The sequence below is a fragment of the Nyctibius grandis genome, chromosome 1 (assembly GCF_013368605.1).
Source record: "Nyctibius grandis isolate bNycGra1 chromosome 1, bNycGra1.pri, whole genome shotgun sequence".
NCBI classification, from domain to species: Eukaryota; Metazoa; Chordata; class Aves; order Nyctibiiformes; family Nyctibiidae; genus Nyctibius; species Nyctibius grandis.
Window position 1 is genome coordinate 117,831,118 of NC_090658.1, and position 27,607 is coordinate 117,858,724.

Genomic DNA, 27,607 nt, shown 5'->3' on the forward strand with positions numbered 1-27,607 from the left:
TACAGAAGAGAAGAGCTTGGTGGATACTTTCCATAGCATGAAAAGGGAAGGCCTCCTCCATAGATACTCCTGGGACACTGAAGAATAGGAAAAGGGAAAATAAGGCTCCAGGGAAACCACCCCTCCAGCTGCATTTTCTGCAGAAAGAGCCATTCCAGAGAGGGAACTCAGCGCTATAGTAATGGACACAGTCATCAAAGTGAATAATTGCAGAGTCCACTTAAAAGATAAAGAAAACTTTTGTCTCTCTAGGTAACAGTTTGCAGACAATGCAGATGAGCACAATGAAGCCCAGCGATGAAAAGTCAGTCAGTAAACGGTCCTAAAAGGAGTCCTCCCCTGCTCACCTGGGGAAAGAAGGCAATCTTCATTCTGACATGTATCAGTATCTTCAGAAAGATCATGGGGAGATCTTGATATTCTTTTTGTATGCCATTCTTCTGGCTACTTCTTTGGTACCATTGATTCAGTAACTGTTTTATATTTCATATTCAGAAAATTTCTCTCACTCTATTGAATGAAAAAATATAATGAAACAATACTTGCCACTACCAACACAGTTTATTTCAAACAAGAGTCTCCAAGTACTGTGAACATGACATGTAGGCTTGGACCAGACAACGGCATCCCTTTAGCCCAGACATTCTGGCCAATGTGTTTCAAGTCAAGCATCTCTTCTCATTTGGTTAATGCCTCCTGCATAACCACCACAGCTATGCAAGACAGGCAGTAGTTAGACACAAATTTACTGCTTCCTTCTTCTTCACACTTTGATCTGACTTTCAGAACCTGATTCCTTTTAACATCTCACATGTTATATGCTGACTTTGCTGTACAATTTCAGCTGACTGATAGACTTACGTCAGTAAAAACAGGCACAGGATTATGTACATGTAATGTCTCTATGAGGCATATAAAGATTTGTTCATTCAGAGCTTATTCCTTTAACATTGGACTGAAATGGCAACAGTTTCATTGACATATCTGAGAGCAGAAGCAATGTTTACAAAGTGTTAGGGTTGGGGAAAGATGCCATAGAAAAGGAAAGTAAAATTATTAAAATCATAGAATCATAGATCATAGAAATATACTGGGAGAGAGAAATTGATCCTGTGTCATTCCCAGTCACACTACATGTATCCCTCCATGCCTTTTAGGGTAGAATTAAATCCAGAAGCTGAAATGTATAACCTCTTCCTTCCAAACGTGAATATTTATCTTTATGGCAGGTGTATCCCATTCCATCCTGAACCACTTCTTCAGATTCTATTAAAAATCAGGAGTTTCCAACTAGAGGCTTAGAACGAACTAGATTTTTCACCCCTTTCTCTTTTCACTCCTTTCTCCTGTTGGGCTTGGAGGCTCTGGGTAGCCTCTCCAGAGCTGCGAGGGAGTGTGGCTCCAGCTGATGCTGGGTAACTAAGAAAGCTAAACAGAAAACATGGGCCTAGAGAACAAAGGTTGATGCAAGAGCCTAGGTCTCTCATGCTTTGTCATAGTCAGAAGGAGTACGCAGGGGGAGAGGAAGGGAGAAATTGTGTAAAAAGCCATCTCCTAAGAAAAGAATGTTTGATTTGGATCACAGGATATGAGACTGGAGAACGTATTGCATAACTTTATGGCTTGTCCTTATTTGCAATGATTCAGTATCCGGCACTGCTCATCCTATTTCTAAAAATGGTATTGAAAAGTTAGAGAGTATTCAGAGGTGATGGGAATAACTGAGAAATGCGAGGAAAACACCTTTTCATTTTACAGCAGATAGCAAAGACCGGGTCTGCAGGTCATCCCACAGGTTGTTACAGATCACTAGTTCTGTGTCCTTCCCTGCTACCCAAGGGACATTCATCGGGTCAGATCCCAGCAGTCTCTGTTGCCAGAGGCTCACCTTCTCCATGCCAAACTTAAGATCATGACAATCCTTTCTCAGTGGTATTTCTCTTATAACTGCATAACAGGCCACATAGAGGTCCTAGTGTGGAGGACGAGAGATGAGGCGGGTGCAATGCTGTGGAGGGAGAGCTACCCCTCAACACAGCCATTTCTGAAGACTCCTCTGTCAAGACCAGCCCCAATGAAGGAATCCCTCCAGCCTCGTTGGAGCCCTGTTCAGAGGCATTTCTCTCTACCCCAAAGCAGGCACCTTCAGGACAGCCTGCTCTATCAGGGTCATTTCATTATTAGCATGCTCATTTCTCCCTAGCCCTTGAAAACAAGCACGATCCAAACCTGCAGGTCCTCACCCCAAAACAGCCCTTCTCCCATTTCTAACCCTCCGCTGTGCTGTTGTGGCAAAAGGGGAGCCAAGACACAGCCAGCCCCTTTGGCATCACCCTGCAAAGACTGCAGCTCTAGGACTGAGCCCTGCTCACCCTGTCCTTCTCTTACTGCTGGTTTATGCTAGGTTGGATTTCTTTCTGGAGGATGGGGTTAGTTTTTTGGTTGTTTTTTTTTCTTTATTCCTTTTTTAACCGTTGTTTTCAAGGGATTAACAACCAACACCCAGCTAAACTCTAGGGAGTAAACACCAGGATCGTTACGAGTTCAGGGAGCTGCCCATCAAACTTTAATAGATATCCAAACTCCTGTTATTTAAACAATAAAAAGGGAGTGGGTGAAAAAACCTATCAGACCGCAGTGATGCTGGGCGGGGACAGACCGACCTCATTCACGGCTTTCTCCGTGCAGGACGAAAGGGTTTACGTTTTCCTTCTGTCCCTGCCGCTTCGTTTTAATTTTGGGATGGATTAAGGCAAGCCTGGAGTCGGGAGAACTCCTCCCACCCGACTGCACCGGGAAGAGACCGCTTTTGCTCCTGTAAGTACGCGGAGTCGCACGCTGCCCGGAAAAACCCGACCTCTTCATTGAGAAAAAAAGCACGCCCGCCTCGAGCCCCGGCGCCAGCACATGTCGTGTACCCGGCATCCGCGCCCGGGCGGTGGGGGACGGACTCTTCTTTTAGGGGCGTTTATTCCGTTATTATTATTAATTATTTGTTATTATATTAAAATTAGTTAACATTGCACCCCAACCGCAAGGGCAATCCCCCGAGAGTCTAGACCTGCCGGCGCTCGGGCAGCGGGGGGAGCCGCGGTCAGCACCCCGCTGGTGCGTACTGGTGCATACTGGTGCAAGGGGCCCCAACCAGCGGGCTGCCCCCCAGAGCCCCCCGGCACAGCCCGGCGGGGCCGCGGAAGAACATCTCACCTTGTTTAGCCGCAGCGCGGCTGGCGGCGGGGCGGGGGGGGGAAGGCGGCCGCGGCGGGGCGGGGCGGGGCGCGGCGCGGCGCGGCGCGGTGGGCGGGGGGGCGGGGCCGGGCCGGGCCGGGCCCGGCCGGGCGGTGGCGGCGGGGCAGTCAGCCTGCGCGCTGGGCACCGTGCGGGCGTGCGGCGGCCGGCAGCGAGGCACGGAGGCAGCCAGCGTCCCCGCCACGTAAGTAGCTATTAATACGCTGCGGGGAGACGGTGCCTTGCTGAAGGGGAGCGGCGCGGCCATCCCTTTCCTCCCCCTTGTCCTACCCCCAAGGGGGGAAAAAAAAAAAGACTCAAACAAAATCTGCTCCCTGCATTTTTTTTTTTAAATTATTCCAATTTATTCTCCATCCCTGGCCTTTCGCTTATTGCCCTTCCAGCCCCTGCAATAACAAGTCAGCCCCCTTCTCGCCGTGCTGGTTTTTCTTTTTCTTTGTGCGTGAACTACAGTTAAACGCCGCGAAGGCAACGAGCCCCCAGACAAAAATCCCGCTGTGCAATGGAAACGTGAAAGCGTTCCTCCTCCCTCGCCCGTGGTTGCACTTTTTGTTCTGTCGAGGCGGCTGCCACAACGGCAGCACGTTTCTTTTCGCCGGCGCGGAGCGGTGCGCGCTGCCCCGCGTTCCGCTGCTGCTCCCCGTGCCTGCGCGGCTGCCGCCGGTGCGCGGCCCCCGTCCGCCGGGGCGGCCCTGCCGAACCTCCCGCCGAGCCGAGCGCGCTTTTGTCGGCCCGGCCGCTGCCCGCTCCGAGTTAAATGCTCCCTCGCTATTTCGCGGGGCATTTTCGGAGCGCCCCGGGCGCCAGCGGCGAGGCTCACACGCCATCTACAGCCCGGCCGCGGCAGCGCGGTTCTGCCTCGCCGTAGGAGAGAGAAAAGGACGATCCCCGCTGCGCGCAGCGCGTTACCTAACCTTTTGTTTTCGCCCGCACTGCGCGCCCCGCGGGAGCGGCGGCCGCCGAGGCCGCGCCGCGCCGCCGCCGCCCCCCCCAGGCACCGGGCGCTGCTGCCCCGCTGCCGCCGCCGCGCTGTTCCGCGCCGCTCCGCGCCCGGCCGCCGGCGGCAACAAAGGGCCGCGGGCTGAGCGCTCTCTCCCTGTACCCAGGACGCGGCGCTGAGGCTGGTCGCCCGCCGCCGCCGCGCTCCCGCACCCCCCCCCCGCCCCGCCACACAAAGGCAGCCGCAGCTGGACGGGCGAGGGACCGCGCTCCACGCCAGGGCTCCGGTGCAGCGTCTCGGCTGGTCTTCTCCATACTCATGAACATACAAAGGTCAACCCCTATCACGATAGCACGGTATGGGAGACCGCGGAATAAAACCCAGGATTTTGAGGAGCTCTCGTCCATACGGTCCATCGAGCCAAGCCAGAGTTTTAGCCCGAATCTAGGCTCGCCGAGCCCGCCGGAGACCCCGAACTTGTCGCATTGCGTTTCTTGCATCGGGAAATACTTATTGTTGGAGCCTCTCGAGGGAGACCACGTTTTCCGAGCCGTACATCTGCACAGTGGCGAGGAGCTGGTTTGCAAGGTAATACCTCTCCGCCTTGTTCTCCCCCGGGTTAGCCTGCTGTCGCGTGTTGGTTTCCCGTGCCTTGCAGAAGGGCCGAGCAGGGTCGTGTAGCTCAATTATTAAACAGTTGAGAAACAAAAGCCAGGGAGACGGGATTAAAGGCGCATCCTGTAACTTTTCCCTCTCTAGACAATGGCCACGTTATAGCGGTGGCCCGGAGCCAGTTCTGCCTCTTACCGGGGGGATGCTGTTCTGCAAAGAGCCGTCCTTTAAGTAGGTCTTAACGCGAGTTCAGATAAGGAGAAAGCCTCATCTTCCCCACTCTCACTTTTCAAAATGGAGTAGGGAATCCCCAGCTAATTTTAAGGTGTTGGGTCCTGCTGGCTTCCTCGATTTTTCCTGTCCCTTGTTCTGTGAGTTGGGCTATGTAAAAGGATGAAGAAGGTTGGGGGGTGAAGATTGCTATCAGCTTTGTCTTAAAAGTGATTTTTAAATAAATCCACATCGAATTAATCAGCCTGAGCTCCCTCACCGTGGAGGTTGTTTGCAAACAGCATCCTCCCCCATTGCACAACTGAGCAAGAATAAAACCTGCACACCTACGGTTTTTAGAAGAGCAGACAGAATAGCTGTCCCACTCTTTGTAGCCTGGATCCTTTTCTCTGCCTTCTCCCAATTTGCTCCTACTATTCAAAGGTGAGCTGTGGGAAAAAGAAACCCACATGTGTGCATGTCTGTGGAGGGATGTGTTTCTATTTTCAGGCTGCGGGAATATTTTCCTTTGTTCCTAAATTGCGATTCTCATTGTCTGTAGTCACTCAGACTTAAGCCCAGCAAACTGAGGCAGGACTCAGTAGTAGTTCTTATAACTACGTAGCAAATTGCAACCTTGCAATGCACGCTGCAGCGTTTGTATTGTTCCCAAAATATGGAATTGTGCCGTTTGGCTATCTTGGGCAAATTTCTAGTGTTGAACTAACTGCGAAATGGAAAAGTAGACATATTATAGTTTATTTGTGTTCCAGGGATTAATGATAGTATTGTTGACTGTTTCATACTTTCTCATGCTTGATCCATAAGAAGTTGTGGGCTAAGCTGTAGCAGGGAAGAGAAAATAATTACTCCTGTTTGCTAATTGTAGAGATTGGAGTTCAGAGGGCAATTTAAATGTGCTTACTGATTGAGTTATAAAACCTGATGTTAAAGCAACCTAGGACTTTGTGTGTTTATTTAGAGGAAAAAAGAGCCCGTGACTTTGCAAAGGACTATTACTGCATGCTGAACTGAATGCTTTGTTACTAAACTGAAACAGAACATGAGAATTTCTAGAATGAAAGCTCTGCTTGGTGCAGTAGTACAGTGCTGCACTCTAGGACATTGGCATCGTTTCATGAAATAAACAGATCCCACAAAGCTGCTGCTCTGCATGAAATTACAGGTGAACTTGCATAGCAAGTAGTAAAGTGGGGGCTATGCTCTTCTTTGTTTCCTGTTTGGTTTGCAGGATTAAGGCACTGTTTTGATAACAGTATGAACAGCATAACTGCAGCTCACAAAGAGTGGACTTTATTTTTTTTCCCTTCCCTTTAAGCTGTATGTTTTTGAGCTGATCCTGACATTTGAATAGTATCAGTTTTTCCATATGTGCAAGGCATTACTACTAGCTGTGCTCCAAAAATATAAGCTTAGCTTGAATTGCTAGTTTGTGAATACACAGTTGTCAGTCCTGAACTCATCTTAATTTAATGCATGCTTTAAAATGCCTGCAATATCATTACTACTATTTGTCAGGTGGCCTTCTGGCTAGAGAGACCTGCTATCTAGTATCTTATTGAAGATGCTCTTAGAGATTGCTTGCAGAAACATTGGTTTGGATAACAGACACATACTGATGATTCTCAAGATTCATTTGGCTGCACCCACCGACTGTACAGATGCTGTTATTTGCTTCGAGGCTCCGTGGCATCCAAACAATGGTAACTTCTCACTTCCAATTCCCAGCAAGAACTAAATCAAACTGCAGCTTATTGGACATTTGCTGAATTGAGGCCAGGGATCTTAAAAGCTGGGATACAAAAAGGCCCTTTATAAAAGGTATTCTAGACTGTAGCAGTATGATAGCGCTTCCCATCTGCCCCCATTCAAACATAGTACTGGTGCATTTCCAGACCTACTTATTTAACATAGTCTGAGAACCACAAAATGTAACTAATTTATATCAGGATTATTTGGTTAGATAGAGAGAATTCTGGAAAGGCTTTTTTTCACATGAGGTTTTGAGCTACATGAATGTTCCTGTTTTTATTTTATAGCAGCTGCTTTGTAGAAGAGCCATTCACTTACAATGTAGTAGTTATGAGTTTTGAGATCCAAATGTCAATGAATTCTCCTCTGGAATGAGTTACATACCAGGGATTTTGGCAGCACCCCCTCCCCATCCCAGTTCTGCTTCCCTGGTGCACCATGTCACCAGAATGCCTTGGTGCTAATCTACCCCCCGTAAAATGTGTTGGATCTGTTTGGCAGTCTGCCTTTAAGATTGTTTTTGCCTGTACTGGAGTATAGCAGCACAGGTATGGTGGGGTGGGGGGGGGGGGGGGGGGGAAGGGGAGAAAGAGGTGTGTGAGGAGGGGATGTCCCAGTTTCTTGGGGTTTTGGTTATTTTCTGTGGAAGGAGTTTGTTAGGATTGCACTCTGAAGCATTAAATGACTCGGGTTTTGAAGCCTCAGGTAAATTTTTATTGAACCGTGTCTCACACTCAGTTTTGAAAGCTTTTTAAAGCTTCAGAGAAAGGGAGATTTGCTTATTGTGGAGGGTACAAGTACCCACTATTGGAATACAAGTACTAGAACACAAAAAGAAGACAAACAATTGCAGTTTAAACCAGTTGGTTAGAGACCTATACCAGTTCTTCATTTTTATGTTCAGTTAGAATGGCACGACTACCTTAAATTCTTTTTGCCAAAGTAACAAAACACCCAAGAGTAAGTTACATATTAATAGAATTTTTATGCTGGTGGAAGTGCTAATCCCTTGCTTTGTAATACCTCTGGAGCAGGTACAATTAAAAATAAAAAACACTTCTGTCAATACTTTGCTTATATTCTCTTTTTGCACGCTGACTTCTGTTATTCTCAATGAAGTCTTTCTTCTTCTTGTAGTGTGGGCATTTCTCAATTGACTCAAATACTGATTCATTCGTCATCACTAGATTATAGTAACTTTTTATATTTGGGTTTCCCAGCAGCCTTTTTAATTCGTACAGCTCATTCATAAGATCAGTGATAACATACTTACTAGTAAAGGGACACTTGGCTTTTAATGGAGCACTTGATTGAAATGCAGGGACTTCAGGGTGGTTTTGTCTTTGCCTTTTGAAGGATGTTTGTCTGCACTCGAATAGGCAGGGCTATTTCCCCCAGTTGTCCTTCTGGTCTTATAAACAGCCATTGTAAAACTGAGACTTTGAAAGTGAAAGTGACTTTGCTGTTTGTCAGAGATGAAAGAAAGGCAGGAAGTAAATATGAATAGCAAGAGATGATGTTTTAAACCTGAAAATCCTTAAAGCTTTAATGGGTTAAAAAAGACAAGAGAGAGAGACATGTTTATCAGTGTGGATATAATACAACAGTTTCTCTCAATACAAAGCTACTGGCCTTATTCTCTATGAGTTTATTTGGATGGAAAATAGAAGATAAAACATGTTTCCTTCTGAGTACTGCCCTTATATATTGCTGATCTTCACAGCTTAATTCAGTTTACATTCTAAATTTGATCAGCTATTAGCTAATGAAACTATTCTTGCTACAAGTTTTGAAGACTAGCCTTTCCTGTCAAGGTTATGCGTATGTTCTGTGTGGGGTTGTATAGTCTGTTTTATCTTGTCCTTGGTGCCGTGAGCTTGTGACATCCTGTTTACATCGGTGCAGCTTCAGCAGCAGCATAAATTGTACTTAGAGATGGTTCTGTTAACAGAATTAGATGTACCATAACTTCACCATCCTTCGTGTTGCTAACCCTGGCTTTACTGTCATTGTTCCTGCAGGTGTTTGATATTGGCTGCTACCAGGAGTTATTAGCACCATGTTTTTGCCTGCCTGCACATAAAAATATCAACCAAATTACTGAAATAATTCTTGGGGAGACAAAAGCATATGTGTTCTTTGAAAGGAGCTATGGGGACATGCATTCGTTTGTTCGTACCTGCAAGAAGCTTAAAGAAGAGGAGGCAGCCAAACTCTTCTATCAAATAGCTTCCGCCGTTGCACACTGCCATGATGGTGGACTGGTACTGCGAGATCTCAAGCTGCGAAAGTTTATTTTCAAGGATGAGGAAAGGTAAGAGTCTCCCTTACTCTACGGGGGGGGGCACCTGAGGTCAGATATTTAGAGTTACAGGATGCTGTGCCCTTCGTTGTCACCGTACCGTTCGTTTGTGGTACACAATGTGTTACACTTTCTGTATTTTCCTCTGCAACCTGGTCATGGGATGTGCCATTTTACCTTCTGGCTTAGGCTTTGGAGTACAGTAAGTATAGAGTGCTGTTTGCGTCTGTGCCTGGCCTCTGCATCTCCACCCAGAGGAGCACCCTCCTTCCTATGGAAGGAAGGGCCACAAGTGCTTTGAAGGACTGCTTTGAGGACAGCTTCTTGCTTCCCATGCTGGAAAGGGTCTGGAGACTGCTTCTGAGAGTATTATGTGGTCACTAATCGTACTGAGACTAAAACTGCCTTGCTGTGTGGGTGCCTGTTTTTAGTATCAGAGCTATTGTGGTACTTTAGGAACTACCTTTTTTTCTTTTTCCTTCTCTCTCTTTTTTTTTTTTAAATCTCCTCCCTGCACACTCTCCTTTCAATAATTGGGTCGTAAATGATTTGGGGAAGGAGTATGGGAAGACAGGGGGAAAAATAAGGCGGGATGCTCTAGATATGTTGTTGAAGTGTTATTTCTGATTCTGAGCCATAGCTGTACTGTTGTACCTGTGGAAACTTCGTATCTCTCTCTTTGTGGTTGCCAGTTTTCACTGTGTTACATCAGGTATTCACTTGCAACTTCCACATGAAGCACCAGAGTAATAAACACTACCAGAGTAATGTCAGGCTTTCACAGAGGGATTAAACTGGAAGATGACCATTAGGAAAAGAATGAAACTAAATAGGGGCAGAGCCTGCCTTTGTGCTGCTGCTTGGTAGATGGTGGGGGGATTTTTTTCCCTTTTAGTTAAATCCTATAAATTGTCTGAAAGTTTGTTCAAGCTGTTGCAGAGTGAAATGCATGTTCTGGAGAGCTTTGTTAAAAATAACCAGTGCATATCAAGTCCATTTGGGGCTGTTTGGGGAAGTTACAAGCAACAGCTGAGGCACATAAGTTTTCTACAGGCTCAGTAAGTGTGTGATCTGAGAATTACAAAAAAAACTAATACACAGTTCAGTCAGGAAAGAGAATTTCCTGGCCTTAAAACAAAAATTATAACCATTTATCCTGTTTAAATATTCTCTACTTAAATTTTATTACAAGCCGAGTTTTGCAAAATAAACTTCTCCTTTTAATCCCTTTACAAACTGAAAAATAAAAGACATATTTTCACTTCTTAATTCAGTTCAGGCAATTCTCTGCAAAGCAAATAGTTATTCCTTATTTTTCTACCACAGCCCCAATATATATGATTACCCATTCCTCCTCTTCAAATAAAAAAGTCTAAAATGAAACTAGCTAATGTCCATGCGGAGAGAGATGCAAAGCAGGTAGATGTAAACTGCACTTTCACAACTTTTACTCCAAGTTTAATAATTAAACACCATTGTAGCACCTTTGATGCAGATAAGAAGGAAACTTGTACAAAATAGTTGAGGGAGGGCTTGTTTTCTGTTGTAGCCGATAACGTCCTAATGTTAAAATGGATTTTTTTCCTGGGGATATATGTAAACTTGTGTGGTTTTGTGTGAAGGACAGGACTCGTCGAAGCCCTAGGGCTCACCCTAGCTTTCCGCTCTAAGCGAAGGCAGCGTGAGTTCAGAGCAGCGCAGTGGGGGCAGACGTGGGCCCATGCTGAATACTTTTGAACTCCTACCCTGCCGCTTACTAGGAATTGAATGCAACACGAGGCACGGGGCCAAATCCTTTAGCCACCCAAGAAGAGTGGTGCGTACTATAATAGCAGTGTTTGCTTTTATGAATGTTTTTCATGTAACTGTAGTCTGCAATATCACACAGTTATTCATTTTTGAACAGTCTTCTAGTTATACAATAATTCACTTTAAAGGTCAAATACAACTTGCTGGTTATTTTTAAGATAAACATAATGCGTTTTTCTTCTGGATGTAATGTTGATTTGTAAGTAGAGAGGTATTGTAATCCTTTCTCTACTGAATGAACAGAGATGAAGTAGTGTGAGATAGAAATAGTGACTGTCTTTTTTTTCACATGCTCTGATCATCAGACTGTAATCAGTCATCACTTCCAATATGCTGCTATATTTAGACTGAAAAATCTTCCTGGTCCTTTTGGGTTCACAGAGGTGTTTGTGTGTTGCTTGCACCCCCCCAAGCTCACATTGCCTTGAGGCTGCTGGTGAGGGTGCCTGCGTGCTGAGCAGCCTGCCTTTCAGAAGCTGCTGTCAGTGGCAGTGCCCTCGAGATGGGTGCTGCAGGATCTGTTGTTCTTTCATATACTGATAATGAACCAAGGAGGAAGAAAAGAGGTGAAAATGATGTTTTGAGAAATGTGTGTGAACTCCTCTGCTGCATGTCGCTTGTTCTTCAGTGGAGCTCTTTCTCAGTAGTTCTTTTCCTAACTATTTCTTCAAGTCTGTTTTTCTGCAGTTCACCTTTAGTACCTGCTGCTTTGAAACTGTCTCTTTCTGAAGACTCTCACAGCTTTTATTTTGGTGGAAGAAAAGATGGGGAATCCAGCATGCAGGCAACGCATGAATGGAAAACTCACTTTTATTTTTTAGTAAGATACTTGTCTGCTCTTAGCTGAGAGCTGCCAGACTGGAGGAGCCAGAGAGAACGTGAAGGATATATGGACGCAGTTCCATTTGTTTAAAAAAGAAAATCAATTAAAGCATTTCTTAGTACATACTCCTTCCATTGATCCTAATGATATCCTAGTAGTTCAATATGAAATCAGAGCTCCTGGAGTTTTGCAGATGGGTGCATACAAGCATTGAAACTCTTTCCACCTCATTCCTGTTATCTAAATTACAGCTGGAATTTGCAAAGATTTAGGCTCCTGATGCAGCAGCACCTTGAGTGCTATTTGCTCCTCCTGATATCACTACTAGGAATGCATGTTATTTGGATGTTGCAAATCGCAGTGCCTTGGGATGCCTGTAATGAATTGGGAAGTAAGAAAGTGGGGAAAAAAGTAATATTGGAGGCTTGTAGTACTGAGGATTTTATAGCGGTCCTAATCTTACTCATGAGGTTCTCTTAATGTGCCTAAGTCAAAGCTAGACTGTGATGGTGTGTTGTGTCTTACTACAGCGTGTAAGTAAGTGGATCAGCGCTTAAAATGAAATCCAAAATTCCACAGTGTGGTAACAAAAACAATCTGTCTGTATTTCAAGGTGCTTTATCTATAGCTTCTTTCAATTCTGAACTGCAGAAATTTTGAAGATATGGTAAATGGTGTTCCGTGAAAATGATGTGTGCTGTTGCCAAGCACCTTAGGTCTTTTATGTTTTTGTTTCTGTTTTTTTTTTTTTTTTTTTTTCCATTTCATTTAAAAGAAGGTCGAGGGGTTGCATTTTTTGGGATGTGTGTGTGTGTGTCTGTGGTCTTTTAGTATTGAAATTTCAGAGTTAAGCTCCTTAAACCTGCAGCTGATCTTGATGAAGCAGAACTTCTAAGACACTACAGCATGGCTGGAAATGTTTTTTAAGACTGGCTAAGCAAGCAGCAGCACATCTATTAAATGAAGGCAGTAACTTTCAGAGCACTGAAAATATGGAAAGCAACATTGACTTGCCACGCTGAGTCTCACCAGACTTTCTAAAGTACCTATAAAATTGTTGAATATTTGAAAAATTGGGTCCTTAAACTTCTAAATAAAACTTGAATCCCAAACAGTGGCGATGAGCTAAGATAAAATGTGGGTTTTTATGTTTTCTGCTTTCATGCATGTTGGTCATTGTTTCTTGTCTGGGATATTAAGCCAGGTCGATGTTGCTGTTGTGGGGCTCTTGCTTTTGATTATTTTTGCTATGTTCATGTCATAGTATTTACAGTGTTCCTTGTACAGCCTGTACTGGTAGTAGAATCATAGAATCATAGAATAGTTTTGATTGGAAAGGACCTTTAAGATCAGAGTCCAACTGTTAACCTAGCACAGCCAACGTTGGCCCTTGGGCAGAGCGACTGTGCCCTTCTCCTAGCTGGTGTCCCATAATGATATCACAGAATGGGCAGGGCTTTTGGGGTTGTGCGAAAAATAGCACTATACACAGTATGTAGCTTATAAAGCAGTTCATCAGTCTGATATATAGCAGATGCTTTGAGAAGGAGCCACCTCAAAGATCTCAGAATTAAATAGAGTGTTTTTGTGTTGATTGTTCTGATGGTTTTCTTAATACAAGAACGTTTCTGCTGTCAGGGAATTATTAATTTCTTTAGTGCATTTTTAAGCTTTTAATTATATTAAAATATTAGCTGTCGTAATACTTGAAGCTTAAAGACCTTGTACATTCATCATACTTGTTGAAGGGAAAATTAAAATAATTTTGTTATTTAGATATTGTAATTTTCCTGTACTCTTTGAGTAAATATGAGAAATGGTAGGCAGGTGGGATGCAATAAAAACAAATAGAATTGGACACTTTTTGCTCTGTGCCAGAGGAATGCAGCCAGTACAATACACTAATTTAGAAAGCCTGTGTTAGCATAACACATTTATTTGGTGCTCTTAGAATATTTTTTTCTTTTTTTCCTCTAGAAATTCTCAGCTTTGAGTGGATGGTGCTTTTAGGTGACCTAGTTATGTTGTTTGCAATCCTAGTGATACAAACCTGATCCCACAAAATAATACAGAATGCGTATACTGACCTTTTTCCAAGTAGACCTTTCATTTTCTTAAGTTAGTAGTAAGTTTCCTCCCCAGCATTTGTCAAATCGTAATTCAGTCAGACGCTTTTTCCCTATAGTGTCAGAACTTGCTGTTTAACTTACGATTCAGTAGAGAACAGGTAAGTTGACGCTTTCCCTAAGTCCTAGAAAGAGAGTCCTAAAGTGGAAGAAAATTAAACAAAACAGGAGTGCTTTTTAAATACCGCAAGATTTAGAAATAAAACCAGTCATCTATTTTGTCATTCAAGCACTTCACGTTACCCTGAATGGGGTCACAGGACCAAAGAGTAACTTCTTCAGTGGTGGAGAATCATAGGTCACATTTCAACTCAGAAACCTAGAATATGGGGAGGAAAGCGAATTTCTTTATAGGCAGCAAATCTCTGCTGTCTAGCTTCAGATAGAGGGTGAAGCAGTTGCACAACTGTTTTCTGCAGAAGGGTTCGTGCTCCCTTTTGCCTTCATGTGGTTTGGTTACTAAGCCTCTGTTTTCTCCCAGCGTTCCTGGGAGCAATGCACTTTGGATTTGTTGGGTATGCGGTACCCTTCCCAGCGGGTGCAGGAGGCTATCTGCAGATGTCAAACATCACGCCAGCCCTGTGAAGTGCTTAAATCTCCTCCTGAGGTCATAGATAGTCATAGAGGTTAAGTGCTGTGCCTAAGGTCATAAATAAAAGCAAAAGCCAGGGAAAAGTTGGCTGCTGGCTGGCCCCGGGATGAGGATGGGAGCTCTAATGGACCTTGAGTTAGCTCAAGGCCCTTCAGCAAGACCATGAGTGGTGAGAGCCTTTGCTGTAGCACCTAACTCTGGAGTTTGCAGTAGATTTTGCCCTTGGACCGTGCTGTCGTTGGGTATTTGGCTCATAGTTGGACATGTATCTTTTCTTCTTCACTCTTCCTTCAGTCTTCCCCCTTTGCAGCCTCATGCACTAGCTCTGCTGACAGGTGGTGTGAAGGTGCAGCTACATGCCATGTTGTGAGCAGGAGAGGAGCTCTGCTTGGGGGCCTGCCTTTAGGCTGGGATGTACTGCTGCAGGTTGTCCCCATGTCCTGCCTGTTCTCCCCAGCCAGGCTGTGTGACTTACCAAAGGTGCCTCTGGCTGAACGCTGTGTTAGGTGTTGGCTCTATTGCCAGATGTGGTTGGCATGGTTGAGTGCTCATCATGAGGTGCCCGTCACGGGATTGATCTCTCCAAGGATAGGTGCTCTGCAGTCCCTGGAAGGAGATGTCTCTTGAGACATCTTGCATTAAGAGTTCAACAGCTGGTTGTTTTGAAAACTTGAAAACCTCCACCCATAGACTTCGTGCAAAATACTCCGTGTTTACTTTTAAGTGGAGACTGCGGACGTCTCTGCTGGGGGTGAGGAGGGGAGGCAGGGAGCCCAGCTAGCGGCAGCTGCAGTGGACTGTCATGGTGAAATTCTCCTGCTGCCTTTTCTTCTAATTGTCCTTATTATCACACTGTGAGATTACTTCAGGCTTGGGAGGGAGAGGAAAGGCGAAGATTGTAAACAGGAGCCAACCTGGGGTGTATTTAGTCTTAAGCTCTGGCTTTTTGGTAGGTGTATGTTGCTTAGAGACAGGTTTTACAGACATCTAAGGAAAAGGTTTCTAGTGGGGTTGTGAAACAATGGGCCTGCTTTATCTCAGAGGTGCTGAGCACCCACTCCAGGCTCAGAAAGGGTAGGGCTTTTTTCACAGCATGCAGTTATGCTAACAAAATAAAATTTTGGTCTCCTTTCCCTGTGGAGCTTCACCGTGTGTCGTATGAAAAGATGTGGAAAAGATGGTGAACAGCATACAGTTGACAGCAGGACCTTTTAAAACTCTGACCTTCAATGTGATCTAAAAAGATAAAAGTGAGGTGAAGTAGCTGCCTTGAGCCAGACGCTTATCAAATAATGGACTCCTCGCAGTATTGCAACCGTGCCCCTCCGTGGAAGGGTCTGCATTGGATTTCAGAACCTGCACCCCAACACACACATCGCTTACGTACCTACCTACTTTTTGGGGGATGTGCTGTCTCCTTAGGCAATAAGGGCATGGAAGAAACTAAGCATATGGCATACAGGTCAGGCGATCCTCTTTGAGTGTTATAAATCTGAGGTCTTTGGGTACCAGCCCTTCCTGGAGGTTTGCCAGGGGGTGGTCTCAGAGCATTTTTTTAAGTGGAAGTCTGTAGAAAAATAGCCAGCTTCAAACAAGTTAAAAGCCCTAAGTTGCTGTGTCCTGCACGTCAGCAAGGGGGTGCTGGGCAGGGCTGAGTGCGCTGGTAGCATCCCTTCGAGGAAGGGTGGGGGATATGTAATTTTTAGAGACTTTCTTGTTCTGCGGAAGGACCAGTGAGGGAATCTTCCCTTAGGAACAAGGTTCATCCTGTAAACCTGTGCTGCCTGCAAGTCCCAGTTGTCTTTCGAAACATATCCTTGAGCCTGTTTCATTATGCAAGAGGTGGTTTGTCTGACAGCCTTTGTGCAGGTTTTGTTTCTTTTTTTTTCCCCTGAAGTTGCGTAGGATGTTGTGCGGTGAACTCCCAGGCTGTGTGCTGTTACGCGCTGGAAGGGATCTTACGGTGAAAGGAGCAGATTTTAAATTGATGGCATAACATTTCCCCTCTGATCCCATGTGCCTTGCCGCCCCCGGAGGAGATCGGGTAGTCCTCAGTTCAGAATGAGTCTTTGCACCGAGCTGCAAATCATCTGTGCGGGGTTTTGTAAGCCACCTTCCCCATCTTGCTGTCTCCGTGACGGCAGGCTGCTTCTGCATTATTTAGAAGAGATTCCCTTAGTTAAAAAAATCAATTAGCAAAAGATAACTGTTTCCAATGTCGAGCTTCCCTTTTATTTTTTTCCCCTCCTTGTGACTCTAATGGCATGATTGCATTTGTGCTCATCTAGTCTTTATGATGGGGTGCTAGCAACTGACCTTGATTAAATGACCTGTAAATTATTGGCCACATAGGAGCAATCCCTGATCTACTGGGCAGTTGATGGCTTGAGTGCCTCTACCTAGGGAAAGGCTTTCCTGCCCTCAGTCAGAGTGATGTTGAAATATGAGATAGCATTGCTTGGGTGCCTTCATTTTTTATGTGTAGGCTAATTTAGGGGCGAATAGGAAAACGCACCTCTTCCCTTTAGATGTTGCTATTTTATATTTACCTGCAGTCATATTAATAAAATGGCAGTTCAGGTGGCCGTGACAGTTGTTTTCTGATCTCTGGAGGCATGAGGCTGCTATATATAATCTGTAAACCTGGATCATCTAATTTTGACGCAGCCTGAATAGCAAATGGATGGCGTACCTGGAGTGTCTGAAGCAGGATGGCTCCTTGTCTTCTCCCAAAGCAGCTGATCAGGCTGTCTTCTGGGGGATGGTGCTGGACTGAAATTGTGGGTCTGGTCTGCAGTTAGTGTTCCCAAAATGGTAACAGTGGCTCAGCTGTGGTTCAGGTGTTATTTCCCATACAGGTCACTTTGGGGGCAGACTGGAAGCAACTGCTTTCATTGATTCAGGCATGGGCTCCTTTACTACTGACTGTTTATTCACTGCAGTGGAGGTATTTTCCTCTGAAACACTCAGACTTTCAGTCAGTATTTCTGCTTTAAATGTTCCAGATTTTTTTTTTTCTCCTGCCTTATGAGCTTAGAGCCCTCTGAATAATTCCACTGATTTTGGTATGGAAATTGTGTTTGCTTTTGGAGAGCAAGTGTGAATGCCAGGTTCTTACAGCCCTGGCTTCAGTGTCAAAAGGCAGGATAGTAGTTTGCCAGTAGCCCCTGAGCTCTGCAGGGAGGAATAATGCGAATCGCTCTGAAAAAAGTGTAGGATGTGCAACAAAGCCGTCTGCTAGAGACGGGTGCTAACTCAGGAGGTTGCATTGAAGAATCTTCTGGAAGAGGTTTAATTGATTAGGTTTTGTTACATTACTGAAGAGCAAAGTCTGAATGCAGTCAAGTAATGAATGGCATATTGATAAGAAATTCAGAGTGGTATTGTTTTTCATGGGTTTCCCTGACGGTTTCTATGGGGACAAAGACGCATTTCCCGTCTGAGTGCTGCTGCTGCCCTCTGATTGCACCTCTGTGGTTTCATTCACCAGTAATGGGAAAGCATTCATAGGCAGAATAGCTTCCCCTTTTTAAATAGCCATGATTCAGGGTAGTATTTTTTTTTTTTAATGCATTAGACTAATGCAGTGTTTTATCAATGATCTGATAGATGCATAATGCTCTTTTTCCAAGTGCTTATTCAGGGTCTGCATTAAAACTTGAAATTATGTACTGTAATTACGTAAGCCTTGACAAAACTCTTTGTTGCCCTACAATATGTCTACAAAGTGATTTTCATCCGGCTTTAGCAGTAGCTTACATTTGAACTTTAGGGATTAATTTTGTTGCAACCATTTGAATAGTCAAACTCGAATGCTGATGCTTTTGGAAAACTTTTTTTTTTTTTTTGCTGTGGGGGTCCTTCAGTTGACTGATGTGAGTTAATTATTTAGAGAATGAGAGGTTTTTAGAAATGTGACTTTTATAAAATAGAATTATTTTTGTTTGTCCTTTTTCTGCTCTGTGATGGGAGGTGCTTCAAAGCTGATCGTAATTTCACATCTCAGTATTTGGTTTTGAGTCTGTCCCTTGCCTGCCAAGTGTTGAATTTAGGGTTGTCTGGTTACTCTGCAATTGGATGCACTCCCCACCCTTTGCTGTGGAGGTTCTATATTCTCAGAAACTGCTTGCAATTTTGAGGGTCTGTTTGTTGTTTTTGGCTTTTATTCTTTTTCCTGGATATTTGATTTCAGTGCTTCCTCTGAGAGAGAGTGTGTGTGGGGAGGGATTGCTTCTCATCCAGGGTGTCCCTGTATTTCTGTGTATTTAGACTCCCCTCTTTCCTGTTCCACTCCACCTCCCCCCCCAAAAAAAAACTCTCTGGCTTCCAGAAAACAGCTCTTTTAGGCAATGCTTGAAATGTGGAGGAAGGGAAGGCCAGCCATGGCTGGAAGCTATATCTCACAGAGATGGGGTGCTGTGTGCTGGGAAATAGCAGCTCCTGAGCCAGGCTGCTCCTTTTTGATTGCCTGAAGAAATGTGAAATGGATGTAAAAAGGGGAGTGAGACTTGCCATTTACACCTGTGTGTTACCCAACTGTAGTACGATTACAGGTTGTGTTCTGTATGCGAGGCTGAGCTGTGTAAACTCATCTGTCACTGGTGCAAACAGGCCGGAGTGGGTCTCCTCAGCCCCAGTGCTGGCTCACGGTGAGGGGTGCCGGCAGAGCTGCACGCCAGAGCCCTTGGCAGCGTGAGCTCGTGAGGATGGAGAACCTGCGTTGTCAACTTCTGCAAAGACATCCAGCCTTACAAATAAAAATGGGAACATCTGGGTTGCTTATGGTGGTAACTGGGAGGGAGAGAAAGTCGCACTGAGGCCATGTACGTGGCAGTGCGTGCTTGAGAGATGCAGCTTCTGCAGTCAGCGAGGGAAAGGTGTACCTGCGCGGAGCGGGGTGCCCGGCGCCGTACCTGCGCTGGAGCCCTGCCTCCTTCCAAAGAGCCATTTCCTCGCTTGTACCTTTTTCACAAAAGTGTTACAGGTTGAGGGTTTGGGGGCTGTGAGGAGGGCTGAAGGTTGTGGTTTTGTTTAATTTAGGACCTCTTGTTTCCTCAAAGGTTGTCAGCTCAGCAGGATGAAAAACCTGGTTGGAGTGTTTGTTTCAATTGGCCACAGGTTACGGAGGAGCAGGCAGATAAGGGCCAGCTGTTGTTCCATTTGCTTGCTGAAACAAAACCTGCCGTAGCATACACGGAGGTCTGCAGGCTGCAGCACCTTGCAAGAAAAGCAAGGCAGTGATAAGGCTTTTGTATGCTGCTTCTGTTTTATTATCAACAAATTATTTGTCCCATTGGAGAAAAAAATGAGTTACTTTGGCACACCTTGCAGTCTGTTCTGTCCGGTTTTGTACCACGTCCATTGTAGAAAATAAGAGATTAGGGATTTCCAATAATTTTCTGTAATATAAAAGCTTCTCAGCAAACAGTTTCTCTAAGTTCTTTGGCAACTCTTGGAAATGTAAAATAGGATGAGAGAGTAAACAGCATTTCCCTGTGCTGTTGACACTGGGATGGCAGGAGTAGGGGGGGGTGGGCTGAATTCCCTCTTGTAAGTTGTTTATAAATAGCATGCTCTGCCTGGCTCCCTGTGTGTGTTCTGCTTCTGTTAGTTAGAATGAGTGAGTCGATGCTTTCCTGTCTGGCAGTTCAGTGACTTAATGCATGTTTGAGTAGCTGGCCTCACCATTTTAGTGCTGCACATACTTTTCTGTGGAAAAGCTGAGGTGGGCAATGCAAATGGAACCTTAACTCGTGTCCCTGCCTTCCCTTTCATTTCCTCCTCTCTGTTCTCTGCCTTCCTTGGCATTTTTTTTTCTCTGGGCGTTTCTCCTCTCAGCTCTTCCTATGCTGTGCAGGTGCAGGAACACGTCGAAGATGAGCATTGTGAAAGGACTGTTTTCTAGTCAGTCTCGGGTTTTGGACCCTCTGAGAAGTGTACAGAGGGAAATTGCTGTGGTCTTGATAATTGTAGTAAGTTTCTCCTTGCCAGCTTCCTGTGTTGAGGTATTGCTGCTGTAAAGTATTGTTTGAGTGCTAATCAGAGGGTTATCCATTGCCAGAAGTGCCGTTGGGCTGGCAATGGGTGATTAACCAGGATGCAGGTGTGTTGCACAAAACCCATCAGCATCCGCACTGGAGGAGAAAACACTGGCCTGTTTGAGGAGAGAAGGAGCTGCTTTGACACACTGTGCTTGGGAGCCAGGTATTCTGAATTCTGTATTTATGACTTCCTGATTCAAGGCACGTTGCCAAATGGGCTTTCACCTCTGCTAGTAAATGTCTCTAGCTGTTGAAAAGGTCCAAGTGTCATTATGAGAGTTTATGGCACACTTGCCTCTGGAGTACTCCACGGAGTAAAATGCTCTTCTGTTGGTTCAAAGAAGATAGTGCTGAGCTGCCCTGGAACCAAGTCTAAGCCAAAGCTGGCCCAGCTGTCTTTTGCAACTCAAGCCTGAGCAATGTTGTCTTCAGTAAATATTTAGGAAACAGGGCTCTCCTTGTCTGTTTTAACGCCTGTTAGATGATGTGCCTTAGTCGAGATGTGAGTTCTGCTTTCTGGGATGAAGTTCAGTCCCTGCCTGTGAATGTCTGTGGTATGGGAATATGGTCATGACGCCGGGCTAAGAGTGATCATACAGACTGGTGAGGTTGAGGGACGAGGACAGTAATGCCCAGAGCTGAGTTATGATCCGGAGTTGTTGAAAAGAAAGCCTGCACTACTGCTAGGTCACTCTTCCATCCAGATGCACTGGACAAGTCCTGTTGCGCTGTACTGATTCTGCTCTCAAAGCCAAGAGCTGCTGGCAAATAGTCTAAAGGGTAATTGGTAATCCTTTTGGATGCCTTTAACAAGGAGAGATTTTTAAATATAGTTACGGACGCTAGCAGTGAGAATTAAAAGGAAGAAAGGTTATGTTCATCTAGTGCTATGACAAGCAAGTTCGGCATAATTTTTTCTGCTCCTGTGTGATATCCATAAAGGAAGAAAATTCTCTTGTAGAGATAATTACTGCAGCACAATGACAAGTTCACAGTGCTTTGCAGGCAGAAGGAGTTTGCAGCCTAGATAAGGCATCCCTGTCATCTCTCTGCAAGTCCTTTGCTAGCCTCTCTGTTCATTCCAACGTGAGGAGCTCCTCTGGTTCGGCTAGGTAGATAAGCTTGCTGTTAATCTTGCCATTCAGCTCACCTGATCTCCCTTTGCCGAAAGGTCTATTTAAGAAGATTGAAATCTGTTAAACGTGCTCTTCCTTAATGCTTGGATAAAGAAAAATTGTTGGTTAGTCAGAGGAATCATTTAGGGTCAGAGTGATGATTTTATTCCTGTTGAACCTTGTGGAATTACAGGTGCAAGTAACTGCTCACCAGTGTGAAGGTGTCAAAATAACCTTGTCTAGTAAGGGTTAGAGTTGTATTTGGACATGAGTCCAACACGGTACATCAGACTGCAACTGACAGAAATGATTTTGAGGCTTATGTCTCCGTTGGAAATCATGTCTACGTAAAATTGACCAAATCCATAAATATGGCAATTAGTTTTATCTTTTTAAGACCTTACTAATGAGTTTACCTGACATAACTGTGTTTGAAATCTTGTAGCTCTGTGTGTGGCAATAGTCCTTATATGTCTCTAATATCTCTAACCAGTATAAAAGAGACAGTATGAATTGTCTGTAACGAGTGCTGTGAGTGGGATTTTAAACTGATGCACTTCTGCAGTTGTTGAATTTTGTAGAGTAGTACCATTATAACTATGTAATTGTAACAGCCCGGAATTTGTGTTTTGATGTTTGCTTACCTTGATGGTTTTCGTTTTTTTGCCCACAGGACTAGAGTGAAACTGGAAAGCCTAGAAGATGCTTATATTTTAAGAGGAAATGATGACTCTCTTTCTGATAAGCATGGATGCCCAGCCTATGTGAGTCCAGAGATCTTGAACACGAATGGCAGCTACTCTGGCAAAGCAGCGGACGTGTGGAGTCTAGGTGTCATGCTTTATACCATGCTAGTTGGACGCTATCCTTTCCATGACATTGAGCCTAGTTCCCTCTTCAGCAAGATCCGTCGTGGGCAATTTAACATTCCAGAAACTCTATCCCCCAAGGCAAAATGCCTCATACGTAGCATACTGCGTCGGGAGCCATCGGAAAGGCTGACTTCACAGGAAATTCTGGACCATCCATGGTTTTCTACAGATTTTAATGTATCAAATTCAGGATATGGTGCTAAGGAAGTATCAGATCAGCTGGTGCCTGATGTCAACATGGAAGAAGACTTGGACCCATTCTTTAACTGAGCACAAAGACTGGTGTTCAGAAGGTACACAACCTGGAGATGGACACATGAAGGAGCCCTTCCTGACCATGTTAAATCACAACCTGCATCAGCCTAGCTTGGTAGCAAAAGACACTCAGAGGTCCTCGGATTGAGAAGGAACCTCCACAAGGAGCTAATATAACAAATGTAGCATGGGGACAGACTGGGGGGGCGGTGGGAGCTTGCTATCAGGTTAGATTGATTTGGAGGAGAAAAGGCAGCATGGAGCAATTGTAGCTTCTCACCTTTTTGGAGCCAAGGAGACTGCACATGCCAATTCTGGTGCAGCTGTATCACGTGTGTTTCTCTTCCATTAAAAATAGTGGTAACACGACAAATAGAAACTTTTTTGCCTCAGCTCACATTTTGGCATCGCACTGTTAGATATTTAACTTCAGCCATTATTCAGGGAAAGTACAATTGGCTAAGATTTTTTTGATTGGATGTCTAATAATTAATGGGATTAATTTAAGAAAAAAATTAGGTGCACAAAGACGGACATGAAAAGTGGGTGCTAAAAACAAACAAAATTTCAGTTCATGTCTCTTGATAGCTATTTTCAACTCATTTCTTCTAAATAAACTACTTAATATTCTTGTCAGGAAATGACATTTTAATGCTTTGTTCCCTTAAGGGGAAGTAACTGTCATTTAACAAGCTGTTCTGTTTTGTGTCAAATGGTTTGTTGCAGGAAGCTATTATAACTCGAACTTCCAGATGCATTACTGCTATAATAGGGAAAAGAAAAGAAGAAAACTATATAATTTTTTTTAAGATATGAGATACTGGCTTCCATATCTGCCATGCTGCACGTATATGACTAGAGAGGGAAGAAAGCCCTTAGTCATGTCTTTATCTGAGAACTGCTCTCTTCTTTAACTGACTGGCCCACGTGTAAATAGAGGGCTCTTTATTATTGAAGAAGAGTATTGTGGTTTTTTGTTTTTTTTAATTCCTCTCAACTTGGGAAAAGAATTGTTTGGGTTTGATTTTTTTGTTTATGTCCAGAATAAGAAATAAGAGGGTATTAATAAGCTGAACATTTATATTACAGATATTCCTCTTGAAACATACACAGTAATATGCACCTTTTGTATTGTCAAGACTTATTCTATTTATTGAAGAAAATGTCACAGTAGTGATGTATTAAGCCAGTACTTCAATTACGGGTTGACTTGGGATGACATGTTACATGCTGTAGTTAACACACTTCTTTTCTGTTCAGGTATTTCTGTCCCTAAATAACTTTTTATTTAGCTTTTTTTTTAGATAGCTTTATTTGATTTAGACTGGCAAATGTTTTTATTACTGCTTTTATATTGCTGTATGATATTGAAATCTCTTGGCATAAATATTTGTGTTTCCAGTACCTCAGTTGTTCTGATATTACTGCCTGTATACGTTTTGTGAAGTGGTCATGTTTTTTGGGTAGGTACATGTGGACTCTGTAGTATGTAAATGTTACTTGAATTTGTGCTTAATTATAGTATGTGGCATGTGCGTACAGCTACTTGGCATTTGACGTATGGATGCTATTTGCCTGCCTTGCAGGAAAGTTATGGTCCCACTCTCAAGAGGATGTTTCACAGTTCTTTATCAAGAGACAAAGCTAGCTGCAGCTGACCTGCCTTGGTTCTATTTTGGTAACTAAGAATATAAAGGAGTAATGTTTTTACACTCTGAAGATGGTGCTGTGTCAAGAAGGACTTTTTTTTATTTTATAAGTACCTTATAGGAGGGAAGATTGGTGATGTGCATGGTGGGGTTTTACTGCCTCTGGTGCTTTGTCATGTATTTGGTTTAATGTTTTTGTCCTAATCTCTTCAATAAATAAAATTGTGCATATTTAACTAAACTTCAGTGGTGAACGATGTTCTTGCTAAATGTCTGAGGTGCTGCAGTAGTTTGCCCTGTTAGGATCATTTAGCTGGTATTTTTCGTGGTGCTAACAAGCTCTTGCCAGACCTGTGAGCTGAGAAAGCTTAGCACTTATATTTACAAGGTAACACCATAAGACTTTTCATCAAAAATTTTACTGTTTGCTATGAATGAAACTGGCTTTTATTTTGTTTATTTTCTTTTGGCTTGTTTCTTCCACTTATCAAGCCCATTTACCTTTTTCAAGGAGGGTATTGAAATGCAGTAAGAACTATGTCTTTTGGTGATGGGAGGCTCTTTGGCTGAAGAAGATACCAAAATGGAGCAAGCTGGCACTTGTACTTTCCAAAGTCCTAGAGAATCATAGAATCATAGAATGGCTTGGGTTGGAAGGGACCTTAAAGATCATCTAGTTCCAGTCCCCCTGACATGGGCAGGGACACCTTTCCACTGGACCAGGTTGCTCAAAGCCTCATCCAGTCTGGCCTTAAACACTGACAGGGAGAAATGTGCATCTCACATTTGCTCCTCAATTCCAAAAAGGATGGATCTGAAATAGCACTTCCTAATTTACTGTCTTTTATTTAAGGCTAGATTCTGTTTCTGTAATTCATCTTGGATGATAATTAATAGGTGCATGCAGAGTAATAAGGTGCTTTGTGAACGTGAAGCAGGAGAAATGAATCCTGGTCCATTAAGAAAAGACCATTTGAAGGGGGCTCTGATTTGAACCAGCATGCAGTCTGTTTTCAGCAGTTGTATGGTTTGAAAAAGCCGTAGGTAGCCAATGATCACCCTCTGCCCCGAGCCCCTCCACTTCAGAATGAGAGTATTGCACCAAAACTGCTAGCATAGGGATTACTATCAAGCTGGCTAACTTTGTACTACATGATTTCATCCTAGGTAATTCCTGGCATGTGTTGATTATTTCAGTTGGTAGGTTGAGAATCAAAACTGTTGATTATAGCACCAACCAGAAATGTTATTAACATGTAGAAACACTTGAAGATCAGTTTTTAAATGATCTGCATGCCTGCAGCCAAAGTTTAAATTACTTGAAACTCTTTCAAATCAAACTCCCACAATAAATGTGCTTTATAGAAAAAAGCAGATTGTAATCAGTCATAGAGAGAAAGGGAGGGGGGAGTACTGAGGGTTTCCCTCTCCCCCATGAAAACTTATGTGAGCGGCTTCTGTTCTGTTTGGGTGGAAGTAGTTAGACCTTATTTTACAGCAACCTGCACGCTTGCTTTTTCACTGCCAGTAATTATATGAAAAATGTGGCTGACTAATGATTGCTCGTTTGCAGTGAATTTTTTATTTGAGGCAAAAGCTTTCTTGGTGTTACTGTGGAGGAATCCTTTGGCAGCTGAAGTTAGCTTTATAAAATGCTGAAGGGGTGCCTTGTTTTCGGAGCTTCCTTGTCTCTGAAGTGAAACCTGAGAGGAGGATCTGTGATTCAAACAGCTGATTTCTGGCTCTTTTTATATTCCTGCTTCATGGGTGCTGTTAATGGAGTATGGGTGTAGCACTGCTTGCTGCAGAAATGCCTCAGCAGCTTTCTTAGCGCTGCTCGACCCTCGATTTGGGTAGCAACTGCAGTGGGATGTAGGATTTTGCTGAACAGAAACTGCCGGATGGGCTCAGTTGCCTCTGGGTCTTGGGGAAAGGGATGATCTTCTCACAACTGTGCAGGGTGAAAAGCCATGTCTACAAACAAAACCATTTCACAAAACCAGACCCCATGGCAGATTTTGGGAGAGAAGACACCCAGCCACGCTGTCTCGTCTACCCCTTCCAATTAAAAAAAAAAAAAAAGATTTTGTTATTTACCATGACATTTATTTTGTCACTGCAGCACTGTGCGTAATTTCAAGCTACAGGCTTTTCTTCAGGACTGCACAAACAAGTGGCAATTATTCCTTTGGCACCATGATGTCATATAACTTGATCCCTTAGCCTTACTGAGGTGTGCATGTGTTATAGGGATAAACAACTCAATTAAAAATGCATTCTCTTAGAGATGAAATAACCTTGGTAAACCTGTGTTTCTGAAAAGAGAAAAAAAAAAAAAAAGCCCAACCCAAGCCCCTAAAACCACAAACCGTTCTTTCCTGGCCGTCGGAGAGGAAGTGTATGAAATGTGATGCCAAGGAAAAATTATTGGGAAGGGGAAAAAATAATGCTCCTCATCCTGAAATGATTATGTTGAAATTTGGAAATGTATGAGTGAGCTCTGTGACTAATAGCATAATGAATACCAAAAGAATTAGTAATGATCAGTTCTTCATTCTTAAAGTTTCGTCTAAGGTTTCTATGAAAAACTTGCTAATTTAATAAGTGACAGTATATCTAACAACTTAACTAGGTTGTAACTTTCCTATTCTTTCAATAGAAGCAAATGTTGAAAATTGGTAACATGATGAGACAAATTGAAATCAAAGCGTAAGTAAAGCCGGGTATAAATGACCTGTAATGTGGTGTAATTCCACTGGAACATGAAAAACGACTGAGGAAAATTTCTTTCAAAAAAAAGAAAAAGACCTTAAATTGGACCAGTCTTGGCACTGACTTTTGCTTTTCCCAATGTCCTTCATAGTTACATTCTCAGTACCATTTTCCATGCCTCTGTTTCTGCGTTTTTGACTTCTGAATTAATCCAATTTAGTCTATTTGCTGGAAATTTTGATCCTCCTGAGATGCCTCCCCAGAGGCCTCTATACAAGTTTGAAACTCTAGGCCATATTTGGCTTGGAAAGTTTCAAGTATATTGGTGAGTGTATGTAAATGTGAGGAAAAAAGTATTTACAGCGATGGTAGTGTAAATCCTGAGAAATTCCTTTGATATTATTTGCACTGACATAAATGAGTGGAATTAATTTTTAAGGGCCTAAATGAGCCTCACTTGTATGCTGATAAGTGTCACTTATTCTAGTTAATATTCAATTTAAATTCATTTAGACTCCTCACGAAAA

General features: G+C 43.7%; 1 protein-coding gene across 1 annotated transcript; it reads left to right on the forward strand.

The window, feature by feature from the left end:
- The first annotated feature begins 3,377 nt into the window (after positions 1-3,377).
- TRIB2 (tribbles pseudokinase 2) lies at positions 3,378-24,609 on the forward strand. The gene is made up of 4 exons (XM_068399153.1): positions 3,378-3,433; positions 4,356-4,777; positions 8,806-9,098; positions 22,266-24,609. Exons 2-4 carry the CDS (start codon positions 4,508-4,510, stop codon positions 22,732-22,734), a joined length of 1,032 nt encoding a protein of 343 aa, XP_068255254.1. The 5' UTR covers positions 3,378-3,433; positions 4,356-4,507; the 3' UTR covers positions 22,735-24,609.
- The last annotated feature ends 2,998 nt before the right edge of the window (positions 24,610-27,607 follow it).